General features: G+C 42.3%; 1 protein-coding gene across 5 annotated transcripts in view; it reads left to right on the plus strand.

Moving 5' to 3' along the window:
• XKRX (XK related X-linked) overlaps positions 1 to 27,946 on the plus strand; it is a 66,052-nt gene that overhangs the window by 26,673 nt on the left and 11,433 nt on the right. For 3 of the 5 annotated variants that reach the window (XM_089904279.1, XM_089904283.1, XM_089904281.1), the window contains exon 2: positions 20,162 to 27,557. In XM_089904279.1, the coding sequence (XP_089760405.1) occupies positions 27,223 to 27,557 (335 nt within the window). In that variant the 5' untranslated portion in view covers positions 20,162 to 27,222. Of the gene's footprint in view, positions 1 to 17,737; positions 17,844 to 20,161; positions 27,558 to 27,946 lie in introns of all 5 variants that reach the window. The other 2 variants (XM_089904280.1, XM_022580782.2) reach the window with 2 other exon arrangements.

The following is a 27,946-nucleotide window of genomic DNA, read 5'->3' on the forward strand; positions in this document are numbered from 1 at the left end:
GGAAAGCAGCCACATAGCACAGGGAGATCAGCTCGGTGCTTTGTGACACCTAGAGGGGTGGGATAGGGAGGGTGGGAGGGAGAGAGACGCAAGAGGGAGGAGATATGGGAGCATATGTATATGTATAGCTGATTCAGTTTGTTATAAAGCAGAAACTAACACACCATTGTAAAGCAATTATACTCCAATAAAGATGTAAAAAAAATAAAATTAAACCTACCATTTTCAGATTTCTTATCTACAGAATGGAGATAATGATACATTTTGCTTACCTTGGGGTGGTTAATTATGTATCTGATTAGAAGTTGGTTCTTTTTGGGTGATAGAAATAGGATGGGTAGAGTAATAGGAAGGTGTATTTCTAGCCTTCTTGCCAGAGTAACACAGCTTAGTTGCCCCCTTATGAAGAGTAAGTCCATGTCCTAACAGTGGCTGTCAAGGTTCTGGCATATCCATGGTAATCACTGCCTGGTTCATAGCAGCCAAACCCCCACATCTCCCTACCTTATCTGATTAAAGCTAATTACTAAATGAACTTTTTTTTTTTTTGGCTGTGTTGGGTCTTCACTGCTCCGCGCAGGCTTTCTCTAGTTGCGGTGCGTGGGCTTCTCTTTGCAGTGGCTTCTCTTGTTGCGGAGCACGGGCTGTAGGTGCGCGGACTTAAGTAGTTGTGGCTCACAGGCTCTAGAGTGCAGGCTCAGTAGTTGGGGCACACGGGCTTAGTTGCTCTGTGGTTTTTGTTTATTAATTTTTACATTTCCTCCTTTTGATCATGATCGTTCTCCGAAAGCATCACTGGTTAAGAGTCAGGTTTTCTGGTTTCAGTGGCTTTTTGTCCCTCAGTGCCAGAAGGGACCTTTCCTGGGTGTAGTGTCCCACAGTGCAGGGAAAGTGCACATACTGGAAACTTATTGAGGTCACATTTGAGTAACAAGGAAGGGCAGGAGGGACAACTCTGAGGCACTTTTTATCTAAAGTCCATATATCATCAAGATCATAGACATTGGAGATCATATGACATGTTGTATCATCATCAAAGGATTGGCAGACAAACTTCTGACAAGCCTGTCCTAGATATCTTTGGAAAGCTGTCTCATCAGATGTTGTCTGCTTCAATTCTGGGAACTATTTACTTTCAGGTCACCAGATGATGTGCAGGTCCACTCAGGGTGTGGTGCTTTCTTTACATGTGTCATGTGAATCAAAGAGTCTGTTCCCTGGAGTTTGATGGCACAAGGGTTGGTTAGCAGTACCTGATAGGGGCCTTTACAGTGAGGTTAAAGAGAGCCCTTCTGGAGGTGTCCTTTTTATAAATTTTTTTAATATTTATTTTATTTATTTTTGGCTGTGTTGGGTCTTTGTAGCTGCGTGCGGGCTTTCTCTAGTTGCGGTGAGTAGGGGTTACTCTTCGTTGCGGTGCGCGGGCCTCTCATTGCGGTGGCTTCTCTTGTTGCAGAGCATGGGCTTTAGGCGTGCGGGCTTCAGTAGTTGCAGCACGCGGGCTCAGTGGTTGTGGCTCGCAGGCTTAGTTGCTCCACAGCATGTGGGATCTTCCCGGAACAGGGCTTGAACCCGTGTCCCCTGCATTGGCAGGCAGATTCTTAACCACTGCGCCACCAGGGAAGTCCTGGAGGTGTCTTTTCCAGTAGGTGAAATCTCCAGGCTGCGAGGGTGCTTAAGGTCTTTGTCTCCTGAGAGCACACTGTGAAAACATTGCTCTACTAAAACATGGTTATTTTTTTAATTTATTTATTTTTTGCGGTATGCGGGCCTCTCGCTGCCGTGGCCTCTCCCACTGCGGAGCACAGGCTCCAGACGCGCAGGCTCAGCGGCCATGGCTCATGGGCCCAGCCGCTCTGCGGCATGTGGGATCCTCCTGGACCGGGGCACGAACCCGTATCCCCTGCACTGGCAGGCGGACTCTCAACCACTGCGCCACCAGGGAAGCCCAAACATGGTTATTTTTAATAGAAGCGATTAGGCCTTTGCAATATTGGAGTATTTCTCATTTTGTCAGTTGTGGGGCAAAAGAGGTAGGAACCAAGTGCATTGAGTGACCTGTGACTATCTCAAAGGGTGAGCGTTTGAATTCCAAAAGGGATGGATATAAGATTTAGAAGGATCAATGGCAGTGCTTTTGGCCAACGTATTTGGAAGGCCCATACAAATTTTGCCAATTGAGTTTTAATAATGCCGTTACTTCATTTGACTAAACCAGAGGATTGAAGGTGCTAAGTGCAGTGAAACTGTTGTAAAACTGGCCAAACAGCACAGACGTCAAAAATACCTGACCAGTAAAATGGGTCCCTTGATCATTATGAAGTTTGAGAGGATTTTCCCAGGTAGGTATAATATTTTCCAAAAGGACTTTAGCCACAGAAGAGGCAGTAGCCTCTCTGCAAGGGAAGGCTTCAGTCCAGTGTGAAAACATTCAGGCCATGACCAAAACGTATTTATTTACATCCCTGAGATGGAGGAAGTTGTATGAAATCCAATTGCTAGACCTTGAATGGTCTATAAGGCAGTTTAAAATACTTGGGAGCAGTAAGAATAGGCTTCCCTGGGTTGTACTTTGGACCAGTGGGACAAATGAGGTAGGCATTTTTTTAGCTTTGTTAATGTTTCCCGACGAATATTGATTCATGAAAGTTGTAATTTTGTCAGTAGACCAATGGTTTAATGCATATACAATGATTAGGAGTAGGAATATTAGAGTCTTCAGTAAGACTGAATTGTTATTTGATCTGAACCAAAGCTTTCGCTTTTTATCAAACCAAGAGTTGTTGAATTTCCAATCTTGTGTTTCCTTTTCTGAGGCCAATTGTTGGGCTTCTCCAGCCAGTTTTTCTAAGTTATCATTTGGAGAAATATCCCTTTGGACCGTGACAGAAGTTTGACTGCTTTTGGTTCCTTTAAGGGCAGCATTCCCTGTGGAACTGTCAGCAAGGTAATTTCCCTTAGCTTCCAGGGAGTCAAGTTTAGAATTTTCTGGAATTTTAATAATAGCTTAAGTGGCAGGTAAAAGTATTACATTCAATAATTCCTGAACATAGGGGCCATTTAAAATTTTATTTCCACTGGAAGTTAGGAAGCCATGTTGCTTCCACAATATTCCAAAATCATGAGCTTTTCCAAAAGCATGTCTACTATCAGTATAAATATTGGCAGTTTTGTACTTGGCTGAAGTACAGCCCTGTTGGGCTGAAGTAGCCATAGGTAAAGATGCTGCCTCAACAACATAAAAAGGAGTTCCAATAGCATCCCCAGCACAATATTTACTATGATCACCTTTCAAAAAAGAACCATCAGCAAACCATGAGAAGTCAACATTACCCAAATGATTTTCCTGCAGATCATCACGAGGCATCAAGAGGTGATCCATAAGTGTTAAGCAGTTGTGAGGGACTTCGTTGATGATGGAGGAGAGAGGAGTCACAGGGTTAATGTTATTACAACCTAAAAGAGTTATGTGAGGAAGTTAACAAAAGGACTTCTTAGGAGTTGAGGTGGCTGAGAAATGTTGAGTGTGATGAGAATTCAGAAGGGCTTCTACTGCATGAGGTACAAAAATGGTTAAAAGGGATCCCACCACGATCTTTTTGATAGCCTTAACCAAAAAGGCAGTGGCAGTAATGGCTCTAAGGCAAGGTGTGGGGTGGGGGTGTCCCTGTGCCACAGGGTCCAGTTGCTGGCTATAATACCCTGTGGATCAGTGGTGGTCCCCATGTTTTTGGGTGAGTACCCCAAAGGCATTACCTTCCTTTTCATATATAAACATGGAAAAGGGAATCTGATCATTGGATGCCCAAGGGTGTGTGGATTCATCAAACTCTCCTTTAAGGCCTTAAAGGCTATTTTGTCTGGTTCTTCCCATAAAATTGTGTTGGGGTTGCTCTTTAGTAAAATATACAGAGATTTGGCTGTAAGAGAGAAATTTGGAATCCAGTTTCAGCAATATCCACCTAGCCCGAGAGAACCTTGTAGTTGGCGCTTAGTTTTGGATTTTCAGAAACTCAGGACATCATGAAGCCTTCTGGATCCAGGTATAGCCCTTTTTCTGGTATCAGATGCCCTAAATATCGAACCTGGGTTTGGGAAAACTGCAGTTTTTTTCCTTGGCAACCTTATGTCACTTTAAGGCTAAAAGCTTTAGCAAGTGGATGCTGTTTTCCTGTGAGGAGGCTTGAGAAGGAGGGCAAAGAAGCAAATCATCCACATACTGCAACAAAGTAGAACCCCAAAGGAACTTTATACCATCCAGATCAGCCTTCAGGATTTGTGAGAAATAAGGACTCTCAGTAAAACCCTGAGGCATTCCTGTGCAGGTGAATTGTTTCTCTTCCCAGATGAAGGCAAAAAGGTATTGGTTAGAATGCGCTGCATAAATCAATCATAGTAAAGAGTTTGCTTCTGTTGGAAACGGATGTTAGTAGCATATGAAAGTCCAGAATAACAGGGTGTCGAAGGATAACAGTCTTGTTTATTGCTCAGAGGTCCTGGACAAACTTCCACCCTCAGCCCTTAGGTTTTCTTGCTGGTAAAATCAGAGGACTACAGGGATTAGTACAAGGGATAATGAGGCCTTGAGCCTTGTTATCTTCTATTAAGGGCTTTTTACCTTGAACGCCTTCTTTACTTACAGGGTGTTGATTAATTCTGGGAAGAAGTTTGGGGGGGTATTTGGATCTTGATGGGATGTACACTGTGAATTACCAATATCAGTTGGAGATTTTGCCCACAAGGAGGGTAGTAGCTGATCCAATAGGGACAAATGATCAATGTTTCCAGAATCAGCTGTAGTACCATCAGAGACAGAGCAAATAAAAGATGTCAAAGGGTCATTTAATTCACCTGATTGACTGCTTTGATGACTACTGTCAAATTGTAGAATTATTTCTTCCTTTTGGGAGAGAAAAATTCTGGCATGACGCTGTACTTCTCTAAGAAGACTCAGTGAAATAAATGGATAGGGGTGGAGGAACTAAGGAGAAAAGGGTGTGTATCTCTCAAAGGGCCTAAACAAAAGAGAATAGGTTCAGAGACAGGAACCTCTTGAGGTTCATTAGGGATCCCTACTATTTGAACTGCCTTAGTGCTCCAAGGTAGAAACCATTTTATTGTAGTGGGGTTGAGCATCAAGAGTGTGGCTCTGGTGTTAGGGCTGGAAAAGATTTATCCTTAATCTGGAGAAATGTTCTTCAAGATAATTAAGAGGGAGGGATTGGGAATAGCCCTTATAGTTCCTTTGAATCCTATCATTGAGAATTGGGAGGATGTTGGATAGACAAGTTAGAAGGCTGAAGGCACCTGAAGTGCTTAAATTGGTAACAATCTCTTTTCTGATATCCTGGCTCTTTGCAATAATAGCAGAAACTAGGAGGGTTTTGTTTTTGTTTAGGGGCCTCCATTTGCTGGAGTTGAAGATCAAGAATTTTAGCAGTTTTCCTTTTATGTGACTCATCTAGAGTGTAAGAGAGCTGGTTTGCCAGATTAACTAAATCTGGAGTGGACAAAGTTTCCCATTCCATCCTGGTCCTTTTTACTAGAAGAGAAAAACCCTGGTTCAGCCCACTAATAAAAATAGAGTTGAAAGCTACCCAGGAAGAACAACATCTGAGGGAAGATTAGAATTTTCCTTAAACACATTCTGAAGTTGATCATAATAGTCATAAACAGGTTCATTAGGTTTTTGTGTGCAAGCCTGAATTTTGTTCCAATCAACAGGCTTTGGAAAAGCACTATGAATTGCTCTATAAAGTCACTTAGCAATTGCCTGAGCTTGATTGGTAAATAGGCTGGTCTCCCAGTTGTAATTCTAGAGACCTTTCAGGATTTCCCCAGTTGGTGATTTTCATCCAAAGCTGGGCCTGGCCTTCACTGACAAGCATATGAACTAGCTGATTTAAGTCAGAGTTGATAAGTCTGAATGACTATATTAAATTCCTCAGCATATCTGTAAGGATTTCAGTTACTTTGGGAAAATCTTTGACTATAGCTTTGCAGTTCCACTTTAGTCCAGGGGATATAAAAAAATTAAGAGTTTAGTCTCTGGATCCTCACAAGGCTTAATTTTAGAGAGACAGGTTCTGGTAAGTTCAGAGAAAATGGCAGTGGGGAGAGTTTCAGAGAAAAGGGCAAGTTTGGTGAGAGAATTAGTATGGGGGAACTGAGGGTTACAGAGGAGGGATAGGTGGCATAAAAGGGAAGAAGGAGGATGGCACTGGAGGCAGAGCCAGGGGAAAGGAATAAGATGACACTGGAGGCAGTATCTGTGATGCAGAAGCCAGGGAAGAGGAGCATGAGGCTTTTGCAGCCATTCTATCTTTCTTTGTTTGCCTCAGAGGATCTTAAAATCTTATTTTCCAGAGATGCAATTTTAGGCTCCTGATAATGTTTGGAAGCCTCAAAATAATTGAAATAGGCATTCCATTCAGTTTTGGAAATTTTACAGGTGTGGTTGTCAATTTGGTCTTAAGAAAAGTAAGTTTGGAATTTCAATAGTCCTCCATAATGACCATTCATGTTCTAAATTGCCTTTGGTTAGGTTGGTCCATTTACTTAGAAATGTACATGAGGAAGGAGTGCGGTTTTTTTTTTTTTTTTTTTTTTCCGGTACGCGGGCCTCTCACTGTTGGCCTCTCCCATTGCGGAGCACAGGCTCTGGATGCGCAGGCTCAGTGGCCATGGCTCACGGGCCCAGCCGCTCCGCAGCATGTGGGACCTTCTCAGACCGGGGCACGAACCCGTGTCCCCTGCATCGGCAGGCGGACTCTCAACCACTGTGCCACCAGGGAATTCCAGGACTGCAGTTTTTAAACATAAAATCAGCCAGGGTCCCTGTAGGTAAGGGTGCCCTCAAGTATTTAGATAATTGGGATCCCATTTCTCAGAGGTTTTTCTTTAGAGTAAAATAGTAATTTTCAAACAGCCTAAACAGCTTAAACAGGCTCAAACAGCCTGCAGGACTACTACCAGCCAGTTCTAAGGGAACACTCTAATCTCAAAGGAGCCAGGCCAAAGGCTGCTCAGCACAGCTCTAATGGAGCACCCTAATCCTGAAGGAATCAGGCTGAAGGCTGAATAGCACAGTTCCAATGAAACAACTCCTGTTCCAAAAGAAATCAAGCTGAAGGCTACCACAGTTCCAGTTGGAATAGCCTGATTTCAAAAAAAAATAATAATAACAGGCCAAAGTGCCAAAGAAGTACTCACTGACAGAATAAGGCCTTAATCAGAAAGACTAAACCATTAAAATAGATCCCAAATAAAACCTGGAGAGCTTCAAAACACAAAGAGGGCAGGAGCTTGGATCCAGGAGAAAAACTTGCCCTTAAACCTCGGGGTCAGCAATAAAAAACCGTTCAGTGGGATTTTTAGTTACCGTACCTGTCTGTGCACCAGCCTCAGAGTTGTCGGGGGTCTCCTCTGGATCCCTGTATGGGCCCCCAAAATGTTGACCTTAAACAAACAGACTGCCAGTTACTTCTCAGGTAAAAGTGGATTTACTCAGAGTCAGCAAAGAATTGTAATTTGGTGTCTGCAACTGTGGTGAGCCACAGGCAAGTCCCTCCGCCACAAGGAGGAGGGACTTCTTAGTGACAGTTCGAAGAGGAAGTTGGGAAGGCTAGTAAGCAGAGAGTCCATTGGAGGAATTGAGAGTTCGAAGTATAGTGGCTTTTCATTGGCTGAGTTTTGGCAGTCTCTCATTGGCTGAGCTCTTGCCAGGCGAAAAGACTAAGTTTTTTTTCTGCCTGTTGGGGGCTGCTATTGTCGTAGGTTGTGAGAGCTCCCCCTTCTGGCTTCTTGACTCTATTTTATTTGAGGTTTCTGTTTGTTAATTTTTACAATACCTCACACTAGTATTTGTTAAAATTAAAGAGCCAGTATCGATACATTATTATTAACTAAAGTACATACCTCATTCACATTTCCTTAGTGCATTCTCTTTTGCCTTTAGTGTTACAGACTCCACTTATTTCCAAAGTCAGTTGGGTCACCACACTTACCCTGCCTCCTTCAATGAAGTTGTTTCACACATTTGTAATACACATACTGTAATAAGTTAATTTTGTGTGTCAACTTGACTGGGCCATGGGGTGCCCAGATATTTGGCCAAACATTATTCTGGGTGTTTCTGTGAGGGTGTTTATGGGTGAGATTAACATTTAAATAGACTGAGTAAAGCAAATTGCTCTCCCTAATTTGACTTCATTCAATCAGTTGGAGGCAGGACTAAGAACAAAAAGGCTGACCCTCCCCCAAGTAAGAGAGGAAGGAGTCAGAAGTCTGACTGCCTTTGAGTTGGGACATTGACTTCTTTTCTGCCTTCAGACTCAAAGTGAAACAACCCAGGCTCTTCCTGGGTCTTGAGTCCGCTGGCCTTTCGACTGGAACTACAACCATCCACTCTTCTGGTTTTCAGGCCTTCGGACTCATACTGGAACTAAACAGTCGGCTCTCCCGAATCTCTGGCTTGCCAATTCACCCTGCAGATTTTGGGACTTGCCAGACTATATAAATGCATGAGCCAGTACCTTATAATAAATCTACACACACACACACACCTCCTATTGCTGGGATGTGAACAGCTACATGTTCTTGCATCAGGACCTCCTTCTATCCTACCCCTTCTCTCCTGCCTCCAGTTCTCTGCCTCAAATACTCGCCTCCCACCCTTCACTTTCATGGTTCGTTCTCATCTCTCAGTTCTCTCATCTTCCTGTCACCTCCTCAAAAGAAGCCTTCCCTGACCCAGGTTATTTCCATTTCCCTTTTCATCCCTGTTATTTTTATTTTAAACAACTTTTTAGTTAAAATAAAGATACAGAAAACTACACAAAACAAAACTTAGCTTAAAGAGTTACTATCAAGTGAACACCCTAGTAACCATCATCTTATTTAATCTACATGTTTATCCTCTATTCCTTTCTCTTTTCTTTTCAACATTACCATACCTTAAAACAGACTTTAAAAACCCACATCTATACAGTTTTAAGACACATAGATTCATGTATCCACCACCACAATCTATAGACGGAACAGTTCCATCACCCCAAAAAGCTCTCTGTTGCTATCCCTTTATAGTTTCACCTCTTCCCCAACCTCCCCCACCCCACTAACCTCTGGCAACTAATAATCTGTTTTCTATTATTATAGTTTTGTCACTTCGAGAATGTTATATATATGGAATCATACATTTATGATTAAAACTGGCGTTTTTACATCAGCTTCATGCCATTGAAATTCATCCAAATAGTTGTATATATAAATAGTCGGTTTCTCTTTATTGCTAAATAGTATTCCATTGTGTGGATGTACCACAGTGTATTTATTCTATCTTTTGAGGAACATTTGGATTATTTCTAATTGGGGCAGTTGTGAATGGAGCTAGAATAAACATTCATGTTCAGGATTTTTTTTTTTTTTTTTTTTTTTTTGCGGTACGTGGGCCTCTCACTGTCGTGGCCTCTCCCATTGCGGAGCACAGGCTCCAGACGCGCAGGCTCAGCGGCCATGGTGCACGGGCTCAGCCGCTCCGCGGCATGTGGGATCCTCCCGGACTGGGGCATGAACCCTTGTCCCCTGCATTGGCAGGCGGACTCTCAACCACTGCGCCACCAGGGAAGCCCTATGTTCAGGATTTATTTTAACAAGATGAATGTTTATATTTTTTTAATTGAGGTATAGTTGATTTATAATATATTAACTTCAGGTGTACAAGATAATGATTCAGAATTTTTCTAGATTATACTCCATTTATAGTTATTATAAAATATTGACTGTTTTCCCTGTGCTGTACAATATATCCTTGTAGCTTATTTATTTTATACATAGTAGTTTGTACCTCTTAATCCCTTACTCATATCTTGCCCTTTCCCCTTCCCTGTCCCCACTGGTAATCACTAGTTTGTCCTCTATACCTGTGAGTCTGTTTCTTTTTTGTTATATTCACTAGTTTTAGTTCTTAGATTCCACATATAAGTGATAATATAGTATTTGTCTTTCTCTGTCTGGTTTATTTCACTAAGCATAATGCCCTCCAGGTCCATCCATGTTGTTGCAAATGGCAAGTTTTCATTTTTTTATGGCTGAGTAATATCCCATTGTGTGTGTATGTGTGTGTGTGTGTGTGTATAACTTCTTTATCCATTTGTCTGTTGATGGTATATTTAGGATTTTTACTTTTTATTTTGAAATAACTATAGATTCACAGTACAAGGAGGTCCTATGTACATTTCACCTGGCTTTCCCTATTATTAATAATAGCTTGTATAACTATAGTACAGTATTAGAACTATGAAACTGACACTGATAAAAATGCACAAACCTTACTCAGATTTCACCAGTTTTACATGAACTCATTTATGTGTGTGTATAGTTCTATGCATTTAAAAAAATAACAGCTTTATTGAGACATAATTCACAAACCATACAATTCTTCCATTTAAAATGTGCAATTCAGTGGTTTTTAGTATATTCAAAGAGTTGTGCATCCATCACTGCAATCAATATTAGAACATATTTTCTGTAAGTTTTGGTATGTTGTATTTCCATTTTTATTTGTCTCAAGATGTTTTTTTATTTATCTTTTGATTTCTTCTTTGACTCATTGGTTGCTCAGTAGCATTTTGCTTAACCTCCAACTATTTGTGAATTTTCTGGTTTTCTTCTTGTAATTGATTTCTAATTTCATACCATTGTGTTTAGAAAAGATGTTTGATATGATTTCAATCTTCTTAAATTTATTAAGACTTATGGCCTAACATATGATCTATCCTGGAGAATGTTCCATGTGTGCTTGAGGAGAATGTTTATGTTTATGTAATGTTTATGTAATGTTTCTTTTCAACCTACCTATGTCATTATGTTTGAATTGGATTTCTTGTAGACACCGTGTTTGGGTCATGTTTTTTTAAGCCACTCTACCAAACTCGTTTTTTAATTGGTTTTTTTAGGCCATTTAATGTAATTGTTGATATGTTAAGGCTTATGTTTCCTGCTTTATTTTTGTTTCTTGTTTGTTCCCTATATTTTTTGTTCCTCTTCTCAGTTTTTTCTGCCTTGCTGTGTGTTACTTAAACTTTTTTTTTTCAAGTTTTCTAGAAAGATATTTATTTATTTATTTTTGGCTGCATTGGGTCTTCATTGCTGCAAGCAGGCTTTCTCTAGTTGTGTCGAGCGGGGGCTACTCTTCATTGCCGTGTGCAGGCTTCTCATTGTGGTGGCTTCTCTTGTTGCAGAGCACGGGCTCTAGGCACGCAGGCTTCAGTAGTTGTGGCACACAGGCTCCAGAGTGAAAGCTCAGTAGTTGTGGCGCACGGGCTTAGTTGCTCCACAGCATGTGGGATCTTCCCAGACCAGGACTTGAACCCGTGTCCCCTGCATTGGCAGACAGTTTCTTAACCACTGCGCCACCAGGGATGTCCCTTGAACCTTTTTAAAGAATTCCATTTTGGTTTATCTATACACGTTTTGAACATATTTTTCAATAGATTTTTTAGTGGTTACTCTAATTATTACATTATACATAAGTAATTTATCACAGTCTACTAATATCCACATTTTCATCTTTGGGAAGCTTTCAGCCAGTTATTTCTTCAAATACTTTTTCAGCCCTATAGTCTTTTTTCTCTTTTTCTGAGACTCCAATGATATAAATTCTGTCCTTCTTTCATTTTCCCACAGCCCCCCTGAGGCTCTGTTAATTTCTTTCCAGTTACTTCCTAAAGGGTGTGGAAGTTCAGCTCCTTGCTAGATCTCCTCAACACCAGATGGAAAAATGGGGAATGGAGGGTTGACTCTCACTACCTCACAGCTGCCAGGTGGAGATGGCCCCACTAACATTACTCCAGTGGGCTAATGGAGTGCCAGCTAGCACCACCTTGCATTGCCTTGTTCCACTTCTTTGCTACCAGGGAGGTGGGGTGGAAGTTCTGTTCTCTGTTTGGTCCCACTGATATCACACTTGTGGGGGAAACAGAGGGCCAACTCTCCCTGTCTAACTGCTGCCATGAGGGGCCAGACATGGGTGACTCTATTTGGCACCACTGACACCACAGGGAAGGGACAGTTTTTCCTTTGATGTTTGGTTAGAGTAGGTTGGGTATTATCAAAAATATTTTCTGTTCTGGCTAGGCAGCCATTTCCCTGATTATTTAACTAAAGGGAACAATCTTCTCTTGGGGCTTTTCTTGGTCTGGGCCTTTTTGGCAATTCCAGGCTGTAGTCTTCTCCAGTGCCTTATCTGCATTATATGGGAAGCAAAAAGAAATCCCAGGCAACTCACCACTGTAGTGTTCCTCACATCCTAAAGTCTCCAGGCAGTCCACTTTCTTCTTTCCACTTTTCAGAGTCTTCCTGCACTTGATTGTTATTTTGTCCAGGTTTTTTTTTGTTGTTGTAAGAAGGAAGACTAGAGAGAAGTGGGCCATTAATTTTGAAAAAATATTTAATTATTTCTTTGGGTATATTTTATTGTTATTTATGTGTATTCTTGAGTTGACTTTAATTCATTTTTTGTCAGTGAAAATAATTCATGTATTATCAGTTGAAATATATTGGAATAAATAAATGAATTTAATGCTACAGCTTTCTTATGAGTACCACTTTAGCTGCATATCATGGGTTTTGACTTCCTTGCTGATCATTTCTAAAAAGTTTGTAATTTCTGTTTTGATTCTCTATTTAACCCAAGGGTTACTTAGAAGAGTGTTTTAAAAATGCTAAGTGGATAGATGAGCACAGAGCTGTCCTTTGTGCTTGCATATTTCTACGTAAGGCTAGGCAGTTCTTCAGAGAGCCTTTTTCTGAGAAGCTATCATAGAAAAATGAGATTAAAAATTTGAATCCTGCTATTCTTTCCTTATTCTTCATTCTTTAGGTGTTTATCATGTACATATATTCAGTAAGTCTCAAGATGCTTGGTCTTGACAAGGAGAAAAAAATAAAGTTAAGACATAGTTCCTGCCTTCAAGAAGTGTACTATTTAGTTGGGGCAATGGTATATATACCGCAAACTAGTTAAATAACAATACCTGACACTAGTGACTAAATTACTGGCAATGAGGGTCCAGAGAAAAGGGAAATCACTGTAGGCTAAAGTAGCTGGGGGGAAGACCTTTTGAAGGAGGGAGAAGTGTTTGAGTTAGAACTTAAAGGTAAGTAGGTAAGATTTAAATATACAAGGAGGAAAGGGAAGAATGTTTCAGGCTGAGAGACTAACATATCAAAGGCCACCTTTGATAGAAATGGGAAAGTTGAGTTATGGTGATAGAGGAAGATGATTTCAGTTGTAGCTGTGTTGAGTTTTGGATGATTATAGGACATCTGATGGGGAGATACCCTGGAAGTTATTGATCCTCATTTGGTGATAAACTAGTTGAGTTTAGCTTTGTCTAAAATAGTAGTCTGTTCTCTTTTGGCTTGGTCAGAATAGTATTCTGTTTTGGATAGAATTTTGGTTGAGTATATGTGTCATGGATGATGTACCAGATATCTTTTGCTTACCCTTCCTGATCCACCCTCTGCCCTTTTATACCCTGCTCTGTGCCCCAGGAGGCTAACCTATATGGATTACATCAGTGAGTTCCCTTTCCTTCTTGGCCTCTGGTAGGGTTTGGGCAGTGGAGATCCCTGGCAGGACATCAAAGGGAGAAAAGAAACTGAGGTCAGGTTGTTTATTCCTGGCTTCCTTCTTATAGGATTGCTTCTGGTTGGCTGCTATCCCTTAACTAAAGGTCATAGCACCTTTCAAGGGGACCCTCTCTACACCACATTCTCCTTTTTCTGGTATCTGTTCCCTCCCCTCATACTTTTGGGTGTAGGGGTGGTAACAGCACCAAGTTACTGCACTATCTATCCCTCTTTGTTTTCCTATACTCTGCTCACACTTGTGGATAGTCCTTTTTGTAAACTTTCCACTAATTATGCTAATGCAAGTGCACCATCTGTTCCCTGCTGGGACCCTGACTGAAACAGATGAAGTCTCAATTTTCAAAGGCTTAGAATACAATAAAGTAAGCCTTACATAAAATATGACTAAATATGATTCAACATAAAATATGACTAAATATGATTCAATCTGTCTCTCTGTGATTAATCTAGGCTCTTGCAGTGCTTCCAGATAATCATTCTGAAGCAGTCTTCGGAGTATCATAATGTGTAGGAGTGCCAGTTCGTGGAATATTAACAACAGCTGGCATTTATCAATTACTTGCTCTTTCCATGCACTGGGCTATACATGTTTTATATGCATTATTTTACTTAACCTTCACAGCAAACCTATGAAGTAGGTAATTTTTATCTTTTTATAGGCGAGGAAACTAAGGCTCAGAGAGATTAAGTAGCTTACCAGAGATTTCACAGCTAAGAAAGCAGAGCTGGGATTTAAACTCGGGTCTGTCTGGCTCCATAGCTCATGTTGTAAGCACAAAGTATGGTCCTGGATCAGCAGCATCCAGGAGCTTGTTAGAAGCACAGAATCTCAGGTGTCACCTCATATTTCCTGAATCAGAATCTGCATTGTAACCCATCTCCAGGGGATTCACACATACATGAAGGCTTGAGATGCAGTGATCTAAACCATGTTACTTTACAGTCTCTTACTGAATACCATAGAAAGTTCTGTTTGATTGGTGCTAGGTAAAAAGAACATTTTTTTAAAGGTAACTATGTGAGGTGATAGATATGTTAATTACCTTGATTGTAGTAATCATTTCACAATGTATAAATGTATCAAAACATCATGTTGGAGCTTCCCTGGTGGCGCAGTGGTTGAGAGTCCGCCTGCCGATGCAGGGGACACTGGTTCGTGCCCCGGTCCGGGAAGATCCCACATGCCACGGAGCGGCTAGGCCTGTGAGCCATGGCCACTGAACCTGCGCGTCCGGAGCCTGTGCTCCGCAACGGGAGAGGCCACAACAGTGAGAGGCCCGCGTAACGCAAAAAAAAAAAAAAAAAAAAAAAAAATCATGTTGTACACCTTAAATATTTACAATTTTATTTTGTCAGTCATACTTCAGTAAAGCTGGAAGGGAAGAATATTTACCATTCTGTGCTCTTTAACATTGGTATCATGTGGCCTTGTAAGTGGAATCCACAAAGTCAGAGCTGTCATTTTTTGAGATGAGGGCGTTGAGAGCCCGTTCGGAACTCGACTTGTTGAAAGGTGCCAGGAAGCAGCCAGAGCTGCTGCTCTTGTGAAAAAGAGAACTTGGCCTTTGGTCGCTGCCAGATTTTTATGATTTACTTCAAACATGTTTAACATACACTTTTACATGCACCTTTAGCTGCTGAATTTAAGAGACTCCCAAATCTGTGTACACTTGGCTAGCCCTCAGAAAAACTGATCTGCTTAGAAAGTGTGGTTTAATGTCCTTAGGCTCTCCTTTCTACAGTGTTATCATCCCACACCCATCCCTTAGTCACTACCTCCCCCCCATATCCTTCCTCTCACCTCTTTCTCGTTCTTGTCCATATCTCCTTTAAGAAAGCATATCAGATGATAAACCTATGAAATGTGCTCCATCTTACTAGTCATCATGGGAATTAAACTTAAACCACAATGAGATCCCACTACACATCCATCAGAGTGGTTAAAATGAGAAAAGACCTACAATACCACGTACTGATGAAAATGTGGGTCAGTTGGAACTTTCTTCCACTATTGGTGGTAGTGTAAATTGGTACAACTACTTTGGAAAAGTATTTGCCAGTGTCTACTAAAGCTGAACTTATGCATACCCTATGACCAAGTAATTCCACTCATGGATTTTTTAAAATTGTACATTTTATTTATTTATTTATTGCTTGCTTGCTTGATTGATTGGCTGAAGTATAGTTGATTTACAATGTCGTGTTAGTTTCAGGTGTACAGCACTCATGGATTTTTAATCAAGAGAAACTCTCCCACATGTGAATAAGGATACGTATGCACGTACAGATGTCCACTGAAGGATTTAGTTTGTGATAGTCATTTAGGTTGTTTTCCATTTTTTACTATCAACAGAATGAATACATAAACTATAGTATGGTGAATTCATCTGACGATATTCCATAAAGCAGTTGAAATGAGTTATAACTCCATGTAGCAATATAGAACTAGAGCAAAATGTAACAAAACCATACTGTTGAGAAAAAACTTGCATAAAATTCTGTATAATTACGCTTATGTAAAATATAAGAACACAAAACAATACCCTATAATATTTATGGTACATGAATGGATAGTAAAAGGAAAAAAGTTCTCACTAGATATTTGTACACACACACACACACACACACACACATACACATACACATGCATAGCCAGTTAGTGGCAGAGCTAGGAAGAGAAGCCAATATTCCTTCTTTTTCTTTTTTTATTAAGACTTTATTGTTTTAATTAATTTTATTGACATATAGTTGATTTACAATGTTGTGTTAATTTCTGCTGTACAGCAAAGTGACTCAGTTATACATGTATACATTCTTTTTCATATTCTTTTCCATTGTGGTTTATCAAGGATATGGAATATAGTTCCCTGTGCTATACAGTAGGACCTTGTTATTTATCCATCCTCTGTATACTAGTTTGCATCTGCTAATCCCAAACTCCCAATCCGTCCCTCCCCCAGACCTTGGCAACCACAGAGACTTTTTTAGAACAGTTTAATGTTCACAGCAAAATTGAGGAGAAGGTACAGAGATTTTCCATACTCCTTATTCTTCTTTAACCTAAGTAATGGAGGCTTCAAACCCTAAAGGGTCTGCATAGTCATTAACATAGCTCCCTGTCTCGAGTAACTACGCCTTATGTAGCTCAGAACACATTATAGGAGCCTAGTGAGTTTAGGGGATCAACAGCTTGTCTCTTTTACATGAAGTCAGGGCTCAGAGTTGCTATAAACTTTTTTTTCCTATATCCTCACCCTCGGTGTACTGGCCACGAATGCTTAAGTTTGACCTGCTTAAGGGTATCAGTAAACAGGGCAATGTGAAACACTAGTAAGTAGGTGACTGTTCCAGCCTAAAGCCAGACTCCTCCAGCATTTCTATTATGTTTGACTACCTCTAGTAGTAGCTGCTGGACACAAAGTCTAGCCCAGAGAACAGAAAAGCTATAAACAGTCTCCAGTGTAATTAAAATGGACTATTGGCAGAGTGCTTGAATCGAAATTCCAAGTCCTGAACAACACAGGTTTTAATGTTAAGGGCCTACAGGGTATTTAGGAAAAAACAGAATTCCTGAAAATGAAAGGCAATATATGGTCCCTGCTCTCCCTGACCTACTATGGTTACTTTTTCTCAAGTACTTATTAAGTGGGTTTAAATTCCCCAGGCTGTTAAGACCTTGAAAATCTATCAGAGGCCTATGTGAGATAGAATAAAAGAGAGTTTTAGAAGGGCAGGGAAGAAAAAGGGAGAAAAGAAAAGAAGAGATTCCCTTCGATGGGTTGTTTCCTTTCTTTGATGTTGTAATTGATGGTCTGCCTTGCCTATTTTAGGCATTTGATCTAGTAATGACCCTTGAGAAAAACCTTAAGAGAGGTTTAGGTTTCTAGTCCAAGCACCACCACTTACTAGCTCTGTGACCTTGAGCAAATCAATTAACCTCTTTGAACTTTAGATACCTCATCTATAAAATGGTGATAATAGTATTTACCTAATATGGTTGATGAGGTATGTAAAATGCTTAGCACAGTGCCTTGCACACAGTAAGAGCTCAGTATATTAATGGTGATCGTTCTGGTTGTTACAGCGTCATGGAAGCAAAGGAGGAGAGCATTTTGAGTAGACAAGGGAAATCCGCTCTACATAATGCCACATACAGCCGACGGGTCAAGGAGGATGAGAGCTGAGAAAAGGCAAGGGTTTTGAGACTTGATTAGAAATGCTGAGTGATATTTACATTCGAAACTTATCTTCTGAGCTCCTTATTTTTACTGGAAATAGGAATCAGAGTTTAAAAAGAAAATGCATCACTTTTTTGTGGTCAGGATACATATTTACTTAACTTCACGGCAAGCAATGTTTATAGGGAGTGTATATAAGAAGGTAGCTGTGGCTGTGACAGCCATAGCAGACTCCTACAACGCTGTCCATTAGAACTTTCTGTGACGTGGAAATGTTCTCTCTCTGTGCTGACCAATACACATGTGGCTGTTAAGCACTTGAAATGTGGCTAGTGTGACTGAGGAATGGAAATTTCAATTGTATTTAATCAATTAGCTTAAATTTAAATAGCCACATGTGGGTAGTGGCAGCCATCAATCTAATTGGGGAAGCAAGGCATATACTCTTGAAACCAGTTAAATACCAAAAGGATTGAGGTCAGACAGTAGAGACTTAATTGTTCAATCCTTCTGGTCTGGAGAGTTTAAGGATTTTAAGTCTTGTAGAGCAGGTGAAACTAGGGCTTCACCTTGAAGGATGTATAGTGTTTGGATAGGAGGAAAGAAGGCAGGAGGTCATTCCAGATGGGTAGGAGGGTGTGGGCAAAGGTTTAGAGTTAGAAACGCTTCCTATGTGAGAAGTTAGAGGACAATGGCCTTTCTAGAATAGAGTATTCATATCAGGAGTTAGATGGGTTGGGGCCAGGTCATGGACAGCCTTGAATGCTAGAACAAAGTGTTTGGGCTTTGTCCACATAGGCCAATGTTTTGCAAAGCTTGTTTAAAACACAGATTCCCAGGCCCCACCCTAACCTACTAAATCAACTTTTCTGGGTCACAGCTTAGGAAATCAGTATTATAAGTAAGCTCCACAGGTGTGTATGATGCACATTCAAGTTTCAGATCTATCAGGTAGGCAGAAAGGAGCCCTTGGAAGCTTTTTGATCAAAGGAGTGACATGTTGATAGAGGAATCATAGGAAGCTTGATAAGGACAGAAGATGTAGGATATAGAAACTAGCCAAGGAAACCATTTAAGTGACTGTTCAGATACGGACTTCACAAATCCTGATCTTTCTGGCTGGTGTCCTTGGAATTGTTCAGTCGATTCCTAATATTTCCCTGCAGGCCCTATTTGAATTTTCCACACAATTTGTTTGTTGTTTTAAATGCCTAGGGCCCAGGCACCACAGCTTGACTGCCTAGGCTCAAATCCCAGCCATACTATCTGAGCTGTTTTAGCTCAGACAAGCCACTTAACTTTTCTGCGCTTCAGTGTCCTTATCTGTCAGCTGGAAATGATCATAGCCCCATCCCATAAGGGCATCGTGAGTATTAAATCACATCATAAACGACTTACAACAGTACCTGCCACATAATAAGCACTCAATTAATGCTGGTATTAATATTATTTAAACTAAAGAGCTCTTGGGATTTCCCTGGTGGTCCAGTGGTAAAGAATCCACCTTCCAATTCAGGGGACATGGGTTCGATCCCTTGGTCGGGGAACTAAGATCCTACATGCCACGGGGCAACTAAGCCTGTGTGCCACAACCACTGAGCTCACAACGAGAGAGCCCGCGTGCCACAAATTACAGAGCCCACGCACTCTGGAGCCCGTGCACCACAACTAGAGAGAGAAAACCCACACACCACAACTAGAGAGAAGTCCGCGTACCACAACAAAAGATCCCACGTGCCGCAACTAAGACCCGACGCAGCCAAAAAAAAAAAAGAAAAAAAATTAATAATAATAAAAGAAAACTAAAGAGCTCTTTCATTTATTCCAAGTTATATAATAGTTAAAGCTAATCTTCACCAACAAAGTGTTAAATTTGCCCATCCAGAATATTAAACCCAAGCCCTAGACTTTTTGCTTAATGAGTTGTATTTCAAAGCATGATTCTTCACTAAATTTAACATATGATTATCCTTCATAAAATAAGTCTAAATAGAGGACAAATTGTTCTTCCCACTGAACGTTTTAATCTATGGTTAGTTCTTGGCTATGAATTATATATCTTTTAAAACTTTGTACTTTTTATATTGCTACTAGCTTTCAGTGAATGCTCTTTATGATATTCATTTCAGAAAAAAAGAATGAACTCTTTTTTGTTCTTATAGGGGACTGATAATGGACTGATAGTGCAAAGATATATATCTCATCTGGTGTCAGTGAGCTCACGATGTACTGTGGGTGCAGTGACAGCTTTTTCAAGGAATGAGAAATTCTCTTTAGATGCCTACTTGGTAGTTTGTGAACTTTTGGCTTCTGCTTCACTTTTCTTCCAGGCCTCACCCGAATAGAAGCTTTTCCTAGTCTCTCCAGTTTCTGTTGACAGTCAGCTGCCTGAAGCAACTCTCAAGATGTACCTTCAAGCTTGAAGGCAGAGAGGGAAGGAAACAGCTGAAGACCCATCATAGCTACCTACACACTTCTGAGACCGGCTGAGCCAAGAAATTGCCTTAGACTCTTCTTTCTGCTTTCAGAAACAAAGTCTCTTCCAACTTTGTTCACTTACGTTCTGCTAGATGGTTGAAAAAGATGGGTTTGTGACATGGCTCGTTAAGGTTCTTTTTTATGTTTTGAACAGATGAATATCTATTTTCCCTACTACCATCTCCCTCATTGTCCATTTCCCTTCACTGGAGTCAGTCACTGTTACCAGTTTCTTGTGTATCCTTCTTGAGATATTCTATGCATATTTGTATATGTACACCCCTAATTTTTATACAATTGTAGCATACCATAAATGCTATTCTGCACCCTACTTTTTTCACTTTTTACATAGAAGGCTGTTTCATATCAGTACATAAAGAGCTTCTTTATGGCTACATGGCTGCACAGCATTCCATAATTATTAGAAATATACCAGAATTTATTTAAGCAGTTCTTTGTTGGTGGATGTTTAGGTAGTGTCCAACCTTTGGCTATTATAAACATGCTTATACATATTATATTTCACATGTGAGAGTATATCTCTAGGAGAAATTGATTAGGACACTTGGGTCATTGGCTTGTTCAGTTACTTGGTGGCGATAAAACCACAGTACTACATGTGGAATCAAAGATTCTAGGAGGCCTAGCCATGCCTAACTACACCGATGTCATGGGATGTTAAGCTAGACAGAATCTTGGAGATCCCAGAGAGGACCAAGATCACACAAAGATTTAGAAGCAGATCCAGGATTAAAACCCACAGTGTTTTACTCCAGTCTATAATGTAGCTCTTTTTACTACACCACACTGCTGTGGGTCAGAGAGATTTGGCATGGCCTGATTTCTGTCCTGCCAGGCAGGACTGTGCATTATCTGGCCCACAGTGATCTCAGTACCCTGTCTTTACATGATTTCTCTTCCCGGGATCTGACTTTGCCAACCTAATTTATCCTGCTTTTCCCTGCTGCTCTGACTTCTCCCACTAATAATAACTCCATCTTTTTTAAAAGTTAGAACTGAAGTCCTTGACAATTGGGGGACCCTTTAGTAGTAAAGCCAAGTAGGAGAGGCAGGAGTACTGGGAAGGATGTCTGGTAATGGCGTAAGGCTTATGATCTTACACAAGCTTTCTACTCTTAGTTCATCCGTTGAGTCATCGTATAGTGTAGGAGGAGTCCCTTTCTCCTCTTGGCACGGCTGGAATATCTCCTTTCCTTGGCCATAAGGTCAAACGCCTTAAGGTCCAACAAGCATATAATGTGCCCAATAGGAAAGAATATGAAAGTGTGTGCGGATAGTTTAATTCTTACTGAATTGTGCTAGGGAGCAAACTACAGGTGATATTCTTCGTGGGCAGCCCAAGGAAATCAAGGACCCATGTGTGGACTGACTCTTAAGTCTATCTTCACTTTGGCTCAGGCCACAGAGGGGGTCAACTGCCGCCAGTATTTATGAAATGCGCACTATGATGATGGATAAAATTGTTTTAGGAGCAGATTGTAGAGCTATCCCTGGGACAGTTTTTCTCAAGTTATGATCCTCTGAGCACTTGCATTACTCGAAGGATGGGGCCCTGGAATCTGCAAGTAGTCTTCTTTCCCAAATAATTCTTATGTGAATGTAACTATGAGAACTACTTCCTAAGGAATGGTAAATTGAGAAGATGGTTGTGAGCCTTTGAATTTGGGGTGGCCTGTAAAATTAGTGAGAAGAGCTGACCAGCAATTCCAGGTAGCATATGGATATTTCATTTGAGAGGATATAAAGACTGGGTTAGGTGCCTCCTATGTGGTTCCACAGATTCTGTGCTTCTATCATAACCCTTGTCACACTGTATTGTAGTTGAATGTTTTTGTCCCTTCCCCTATAATCCAGAGGGTTCTTAGTTGTGAGCAACAGAAATTGATTGGCTAATTTAAGCAGAAAATGCTTGTCTTAAAAGCATATTAAATAGCTCCCAGAATCACAAGTTGGACTGGAGAACCAGACTCAGGGCTACACAGCCAACATCACAGCTGTCACCATTACTACCACCGTGCTAGCACCATTAGTGGGTTGGCTTAGGTCCTCAGAGATGCAGAAACCAAGCTGGGATTAGATATGCAGGAGATTTATTGGGGAAAATGTCAGTGAGAGAACATAGGGAGGAAGCTGGGAGAGATGTTAAACCGCAGTGTAAATCTGACCTTTATGGATGAGAGAAGGAAAGAAGAAGGTTAGGTAGGAAGTGTCGTAGACTGAAGTGCAGTGCTAATAAAGTTTGACCAGGCTGATGGGGAGTTCTGTTGCCACAGTCACAGGCCACATAGTCCTGTGTCTCCCAGAAATGGGCCTGACTTAGTATCCCTGCTGTGCTCAGTCACTGGCTGGGAGCAGTGTGGCTTCAGAACAAAGCAGCAAATATTGGGGTGAATTTAAAGCACAGCAGCTGGGGCAAAGGTCAGTGACACTTCCCACATTGGAAGAACCAAGAGGCACATTTTCATGACTGTCTGAATTGGAGAAGATTGTCCACTTCTTTGGGTCACTGGCTCCCAATTCAAGGGATGGATCCTTGGATTGAGGGAGCCTAAGTCACATGCCTGTGCCCCAACTACAAGGGGGCCCTGTTTCTTAGCAAGAGTCCTGTGTCCTCTCCCCCAGATAAAGGGTTCAAATGCTGTACAGCGACACCCCTAAAAGGACAAATGTCTATTATACCATTACACTCTGTGAACCCCTTGAGAGCAGAGATCTTTGTCTTACTGCTATTACAAATAAATGTTTATTGAAATAACTGAATGAGTGTGGCCAGCTAGTGTTCAAACGACCTTGTACACACACACACACACACACACACAATCAATCAATTTAGCCATCAGGGAAATGCAAATGAAAAACCACTAGGATGGTTATAATGAAAAAAGATAAGTGCCGTTGAGGATGTGGAGAAACACAGTGCTGATAGAAATGTAAAATGGTGCAGCCACTTTGGAAAATGGATGGTGAGGGAGTGGCTTGGAGAAGGATAATCAAAAGTCTTTGTCCTCAGGGAGCTTAGAGCAAAAAGAGAAGGCCCAGAGGATACCTGACTGATTTTGCATTACATATCTCTTAAGGATTCTAACAGTCCAAACCGAGCATTCTACAGATGGAAGCCATTCTTCCATCCTAACTACTGATTCTCCAGGCCTTGTCCATCACCTCTCACCAGATAGTGTTCTGTGACTGGACTCTCAGCCACTTGCAGCACATCTCTCTCCTTCCTCTCCTCTTCCCTCATGGATGCCAGCTACCTCTTATGAATCAGCTCTGGCTGTAGGGGCTTTGTAAGCTCAAACCTATCTCCGAACCTTATGTAGTTCAGAGGGGTTCTGAAAGCTGATAAATACGCCAAGAGCTTTTCGATCAAACTGCTTTTAGATCTGTTCTCTGTTCCTGCTGAGTCGGGGGCTGGAGGTAGGGGGAGTGGGGAGTCAAATCTTGGGTCTCCCTTTCTTGCAGAACCAAACCCCTGAACACGGCCTAGCATTCAAGGGGAAGCACGGGAGAACAGTGCTCCTAATGGGGAAGGGGTTCCCAGGTCCTCAGCAGTCTGATGAGTATCAACATTTCCAGGTCTGTAGTCTTAAGAAGAGTAAAGGGCTGGAGTCTAGAGATTGTCTAAAAGAGGAAGGAGAGTTGGACAGAAACAGGGCAAATTCTCAGTCAGTTTCTCCCAGCAGGGCAAAAGGAACAAGGAAATAAGAGACCAGAGGATTTAGTGACCTAAAGCGCCAGAGAGTCCTAGGGCTGAAAACAGAGAAGCTAGTGGGTGAGGGGGATCAAATGGCAGGAGATTTACACGTATATATCAACCTTGGGGGTCCAAAAAATAATGTAACAGTAGGGTCTCTGCCTTCAAGGAGCTTATGGTAATTTAGTGGTGAAATAAAGATTAATATACTTGAAATAATTTGTAATTTGGTGCTAAACTGTGGGATTGACCCAAAAAAGTGCTGTAGGAGCTCTGAGAAGGGAGAGATCATGTGGGCTGACATCCTCTGTGAGCTGAATGGCTGACTGAGGCAGTAGGTGCCCCACAGGACTTTATGCTCCAGCTACAGTGGCTACAGCTTTTAGAGATGAGTGTGCCTGAGTCTTGTATGTTTTCCTGGAGGAAACACAGGGGAGGAAGCTTCATCGTCATCACTATTTGTTAATCACTATCATCAACAAGAACCACAATAAACATTGAGCATCCCTCCCTGAGTCTACATTTCTGTTTAGGAGGCAGGGCAGGCAGAAGGAGTTGAAGGACTAGAGCAAGAGAGTACATGCCAGTAGCACAAAGACAGAGGGAAAAGTGAGAGCTGGGGAGGTGAGGGAAGGCTTCCTGGAGGAGGTAATACTTGAACTGACCCTTGAAAGAAGATTAGGCTTTGGGCTAATGCAGAAAAGAGTGAAGGGGGTTGTAAACGGCCTCAACACGGCACTGAGAGAGCAAGGCAAGTGTGATTAAGTGAGAAAACCTGCTGGACTGAAGCAAAGGGTGTGGCAGGGTAGCGTGGGTGATGAAGTTGGAGAGGAAAGTAGTCTGATGATTATAGAGAGCCTTAAATGTCAGACAGAAGGAGTCATATTGGAACAAAGTAGGAAGGCAGTGTAGATTTGTGTATTTGGGGAATAGGGCACAAGGAAGAAGGAGGAGAGGCTAAAAGAAAAACATGGGGATTCTACATTCTTCCTAGTTTCAGTCTCCCATGTCAGGGTGGCCAACTCATCCCAACACAGCAAACAGATGAGTTTCTCACCCTACTTGTGATCCATCTTGGGAATAGGTCCTGAAGAAGCCCACAAGAAGTTCTGCACCGTATACTGTTGGCAGAGAACTTTGTGCCTTTTGGAAAGGCCCAAGCCATCAACACTATGAAGTGTTCTCAGATAGCATTGCCCCGCCTTGTGAAACAGAAAGGAGGAAGGGTCAGCCTCCTAACCCAGCTGCTAACACAGGTACAGACCAAGATGGGACATCTGCTTCAAAAGCAACAACCTTTTGAAGCTGATCTGTTCTTGAATCAGCCCTGGGGAAAGGAGACAGCAATTGCAGGAATCTTAAAAACCAATACAACAGCAAGACTAAGCCTTTCTTGAAGCCATCATTTTGGTGGCTGCTACTTGGCCACTCCTCGCATAGATCTTTTTTACTGACTTCCTGCAGCAAAAGGAGATTGGCACAGGCTATATTTATATTATTACCAGGAGGCAGATGTTTTCTCTTTTCCCCTGGGGTTTAGAATTATGCAAATGAAAGCACAAAAACAAAAGCTCAGCAAGGTGGGGGAAGATTGCTCTTAAGAATCTAGGCAATTTTCAGAGCTCTTTAAGACACACCTCTCAGTTCTTACTAACAGCTCTCCTGGCTCCTTTCCAGTCTATTTAGAATTTGGCACCTCTTCAGAACCTTACAGCCAAAGACCTGAAAGTTCATTCTTAAGTTCCCATCCTGGCCTCATTTTGCAAGTGGAGAAATCAAGGCATATGATACGGGTCTGTGGGCTGACTTTGAGTCTTTCTTTGACATTCCCTCCTTCTCTTTCTTCCTTTTGCTACATACACTCTTGGTTGGAAAGGAAACTCTACGGCCCAATTGCCCCCCAGGTCTCTCCCCAGCCCCACCTTGATAAAATCTGTAGGGCAATAGGACCTAGGGAAATTCAACCCTGAGGCCGAGAGAGACATTCCTGCTTAACCGCCTGGCTCGAGCGAGTGTGGGAGCGAGCTAGTTAGGGAGGGCGGGGTAGAACTGGGGGTCTGCTTCTGTTGGCGAAGAGGAAAGCTGTGGCTCCCTCCAGGGTCCGGGGGTCGTGATGAGAAGTGCTTCTGAAGGTTGGCCCAAGCCCCTTTTTGTCGCGCCTCTATGCACCGAGCATCCTTCATCTGCCCGCCCTGGAAGTCGCAGGTTGGTTTTGTTTGGCCCCAGCTGTCTCTCCCATTTCGTGCAGCCCCGCCATCGTTGCCTTCGTTCCTGAAGCCACCGACCTCTCACAGCTGGAACTGCGAGCCAGGCAGGACCCCGGCAGCAGACGGCGCCCAAGAGTTTGCCGACATCCGTCGGGCCGGGTTGGCGCCCCGCACGTCGTGTTTTTCGCTAGTAAAGTTTCTCTGTGGAAAAGAAGCCCCTCCAGCTTTCTCTTGATCCTGCAGCGGGCGCGTGCTTTGCTTCTCTCCCCGGTGACTGCGCTCGGAGCCGGGGTTGTGACTTTGCTCCTGTCCCTGGCCTGGCTGCCTTGGGGGCGGAGCTTGGGGAATTGGAGGAGCCGCCGTGAGAACTCTTGACTGAGCGCGGGTGCGGAGAGACCGCCGGCGAGCAGGCGAGCTAATAGCCATAGCCTAGCATTAGCTAGGGTGCCTGGGCAGTGAACTGGATCCCCGAAGGGACGCTCAGGCTGCGCCCCCTCTTCTGCCCTGGCTCAGTTCTCAGCTGATTTGAGAGAGCACACTGGTCGGGGCTCCTCAAGAGGAGCTGCTGAGTGTCGGTGCCCGCGAGAGTGGCTACCCGTCCTGCCTGGGGGGCTGCGACAGGCGGAGCCGCCACGGAAACAGCTGTCCCATGGTTCTTGACGCGCCTGGAATTGGACTCCGGACTGGGCGCTAAGATGCTTGCTTTTGCCTTGTCCAACTTCCACAGCACGTAGTTGACGATTGGAATCCTGGGCCAATCAAGAGTCTAGTTTCAAAGTGGTACTCCTGGGCTCTTCATCCCAGACTCCAACAAGTCTAATTTGAGACGAGAAGAGAGCGGTCTCCTGCTCTAACTAGTAGATCTCCGTTCTGGAATTGGACTTGACAGCTCTCCTCACCAATACTTGCACTGCAGTGGCTACAGGGTTCTCTTGGGAGGTGGGGATGGGAGTGCTCTGAAGACCAGACCACAACACTCAGAACCTCGACAATGGACCGAGTTTTTGAAATTCGTGAGGAGCCAAGCGTGGAGCCGATATCCTCTCTGGAGGAAGATGTCATCCGTGGGACGAACCCCCGATTTACCTTTCCATTTGGCATCCTCTTCTCCACGTTTTTGTACTGTGGGGAGGCAGCATCTGCCTTGTACATGGTTAGAATCTATCGGAAGAATAGTGAAACCTACTGGATGGCATACACCTTTTCCTTCTTTATGTTTTCATCCATTATGGTCCAGTTGACCCTCATTTTTGTCCACAGAGATCTGGCCAAAGACAAGCCACTATCATTGTTTATGCATCTAATCCTCTTGGGACCTGTTATCAGGTGAGCAAATTTAAATCTTTTCCCTCCTCCCCTACCCCCCAACTGTGCAGAGAAAGATGAATTTAATATTTTTAAGACTGTTACTGTGCCTTGAATCGAATCGATTCTCCCATTCCCTCCCACTCTTGGTTTCCCTGCCTACCATCCAAAAAGTCTTATCTGCAGTCTTAAGTGCCACCACAATGAACATATGGCATGTACCTGTGTTCCGAAACCATGTATGGTACCGTTAATAAGACTTCATTTGACAATGTTTGCTATCTGGATTCGGGTTGTGAAATTGGTATGAGACCAACTGATGTGGTCACCTTGTAAACACAGGCTATAGCTTCAGAGTGTGTTATTTTGACTCTGCCTTTTAGATGCTCTTTAAATTGGATGGAAGTTCC

Source organism: Delphinapterus leucas, chromosome X, assembly GCF_059928025.1.
Source record: "Delphinapterus leucas isolate spDelLeu-1000000601 "Yukka" chromosome X, BTC_Dleu_Yukka2, whole genome shotgun sequence".
NCBI lineage: Eukaryota > Metazoa > Chordata > Mammalia > Artiodactyla > Monodontidae > Delphinapterus > Delphinapterus leucas.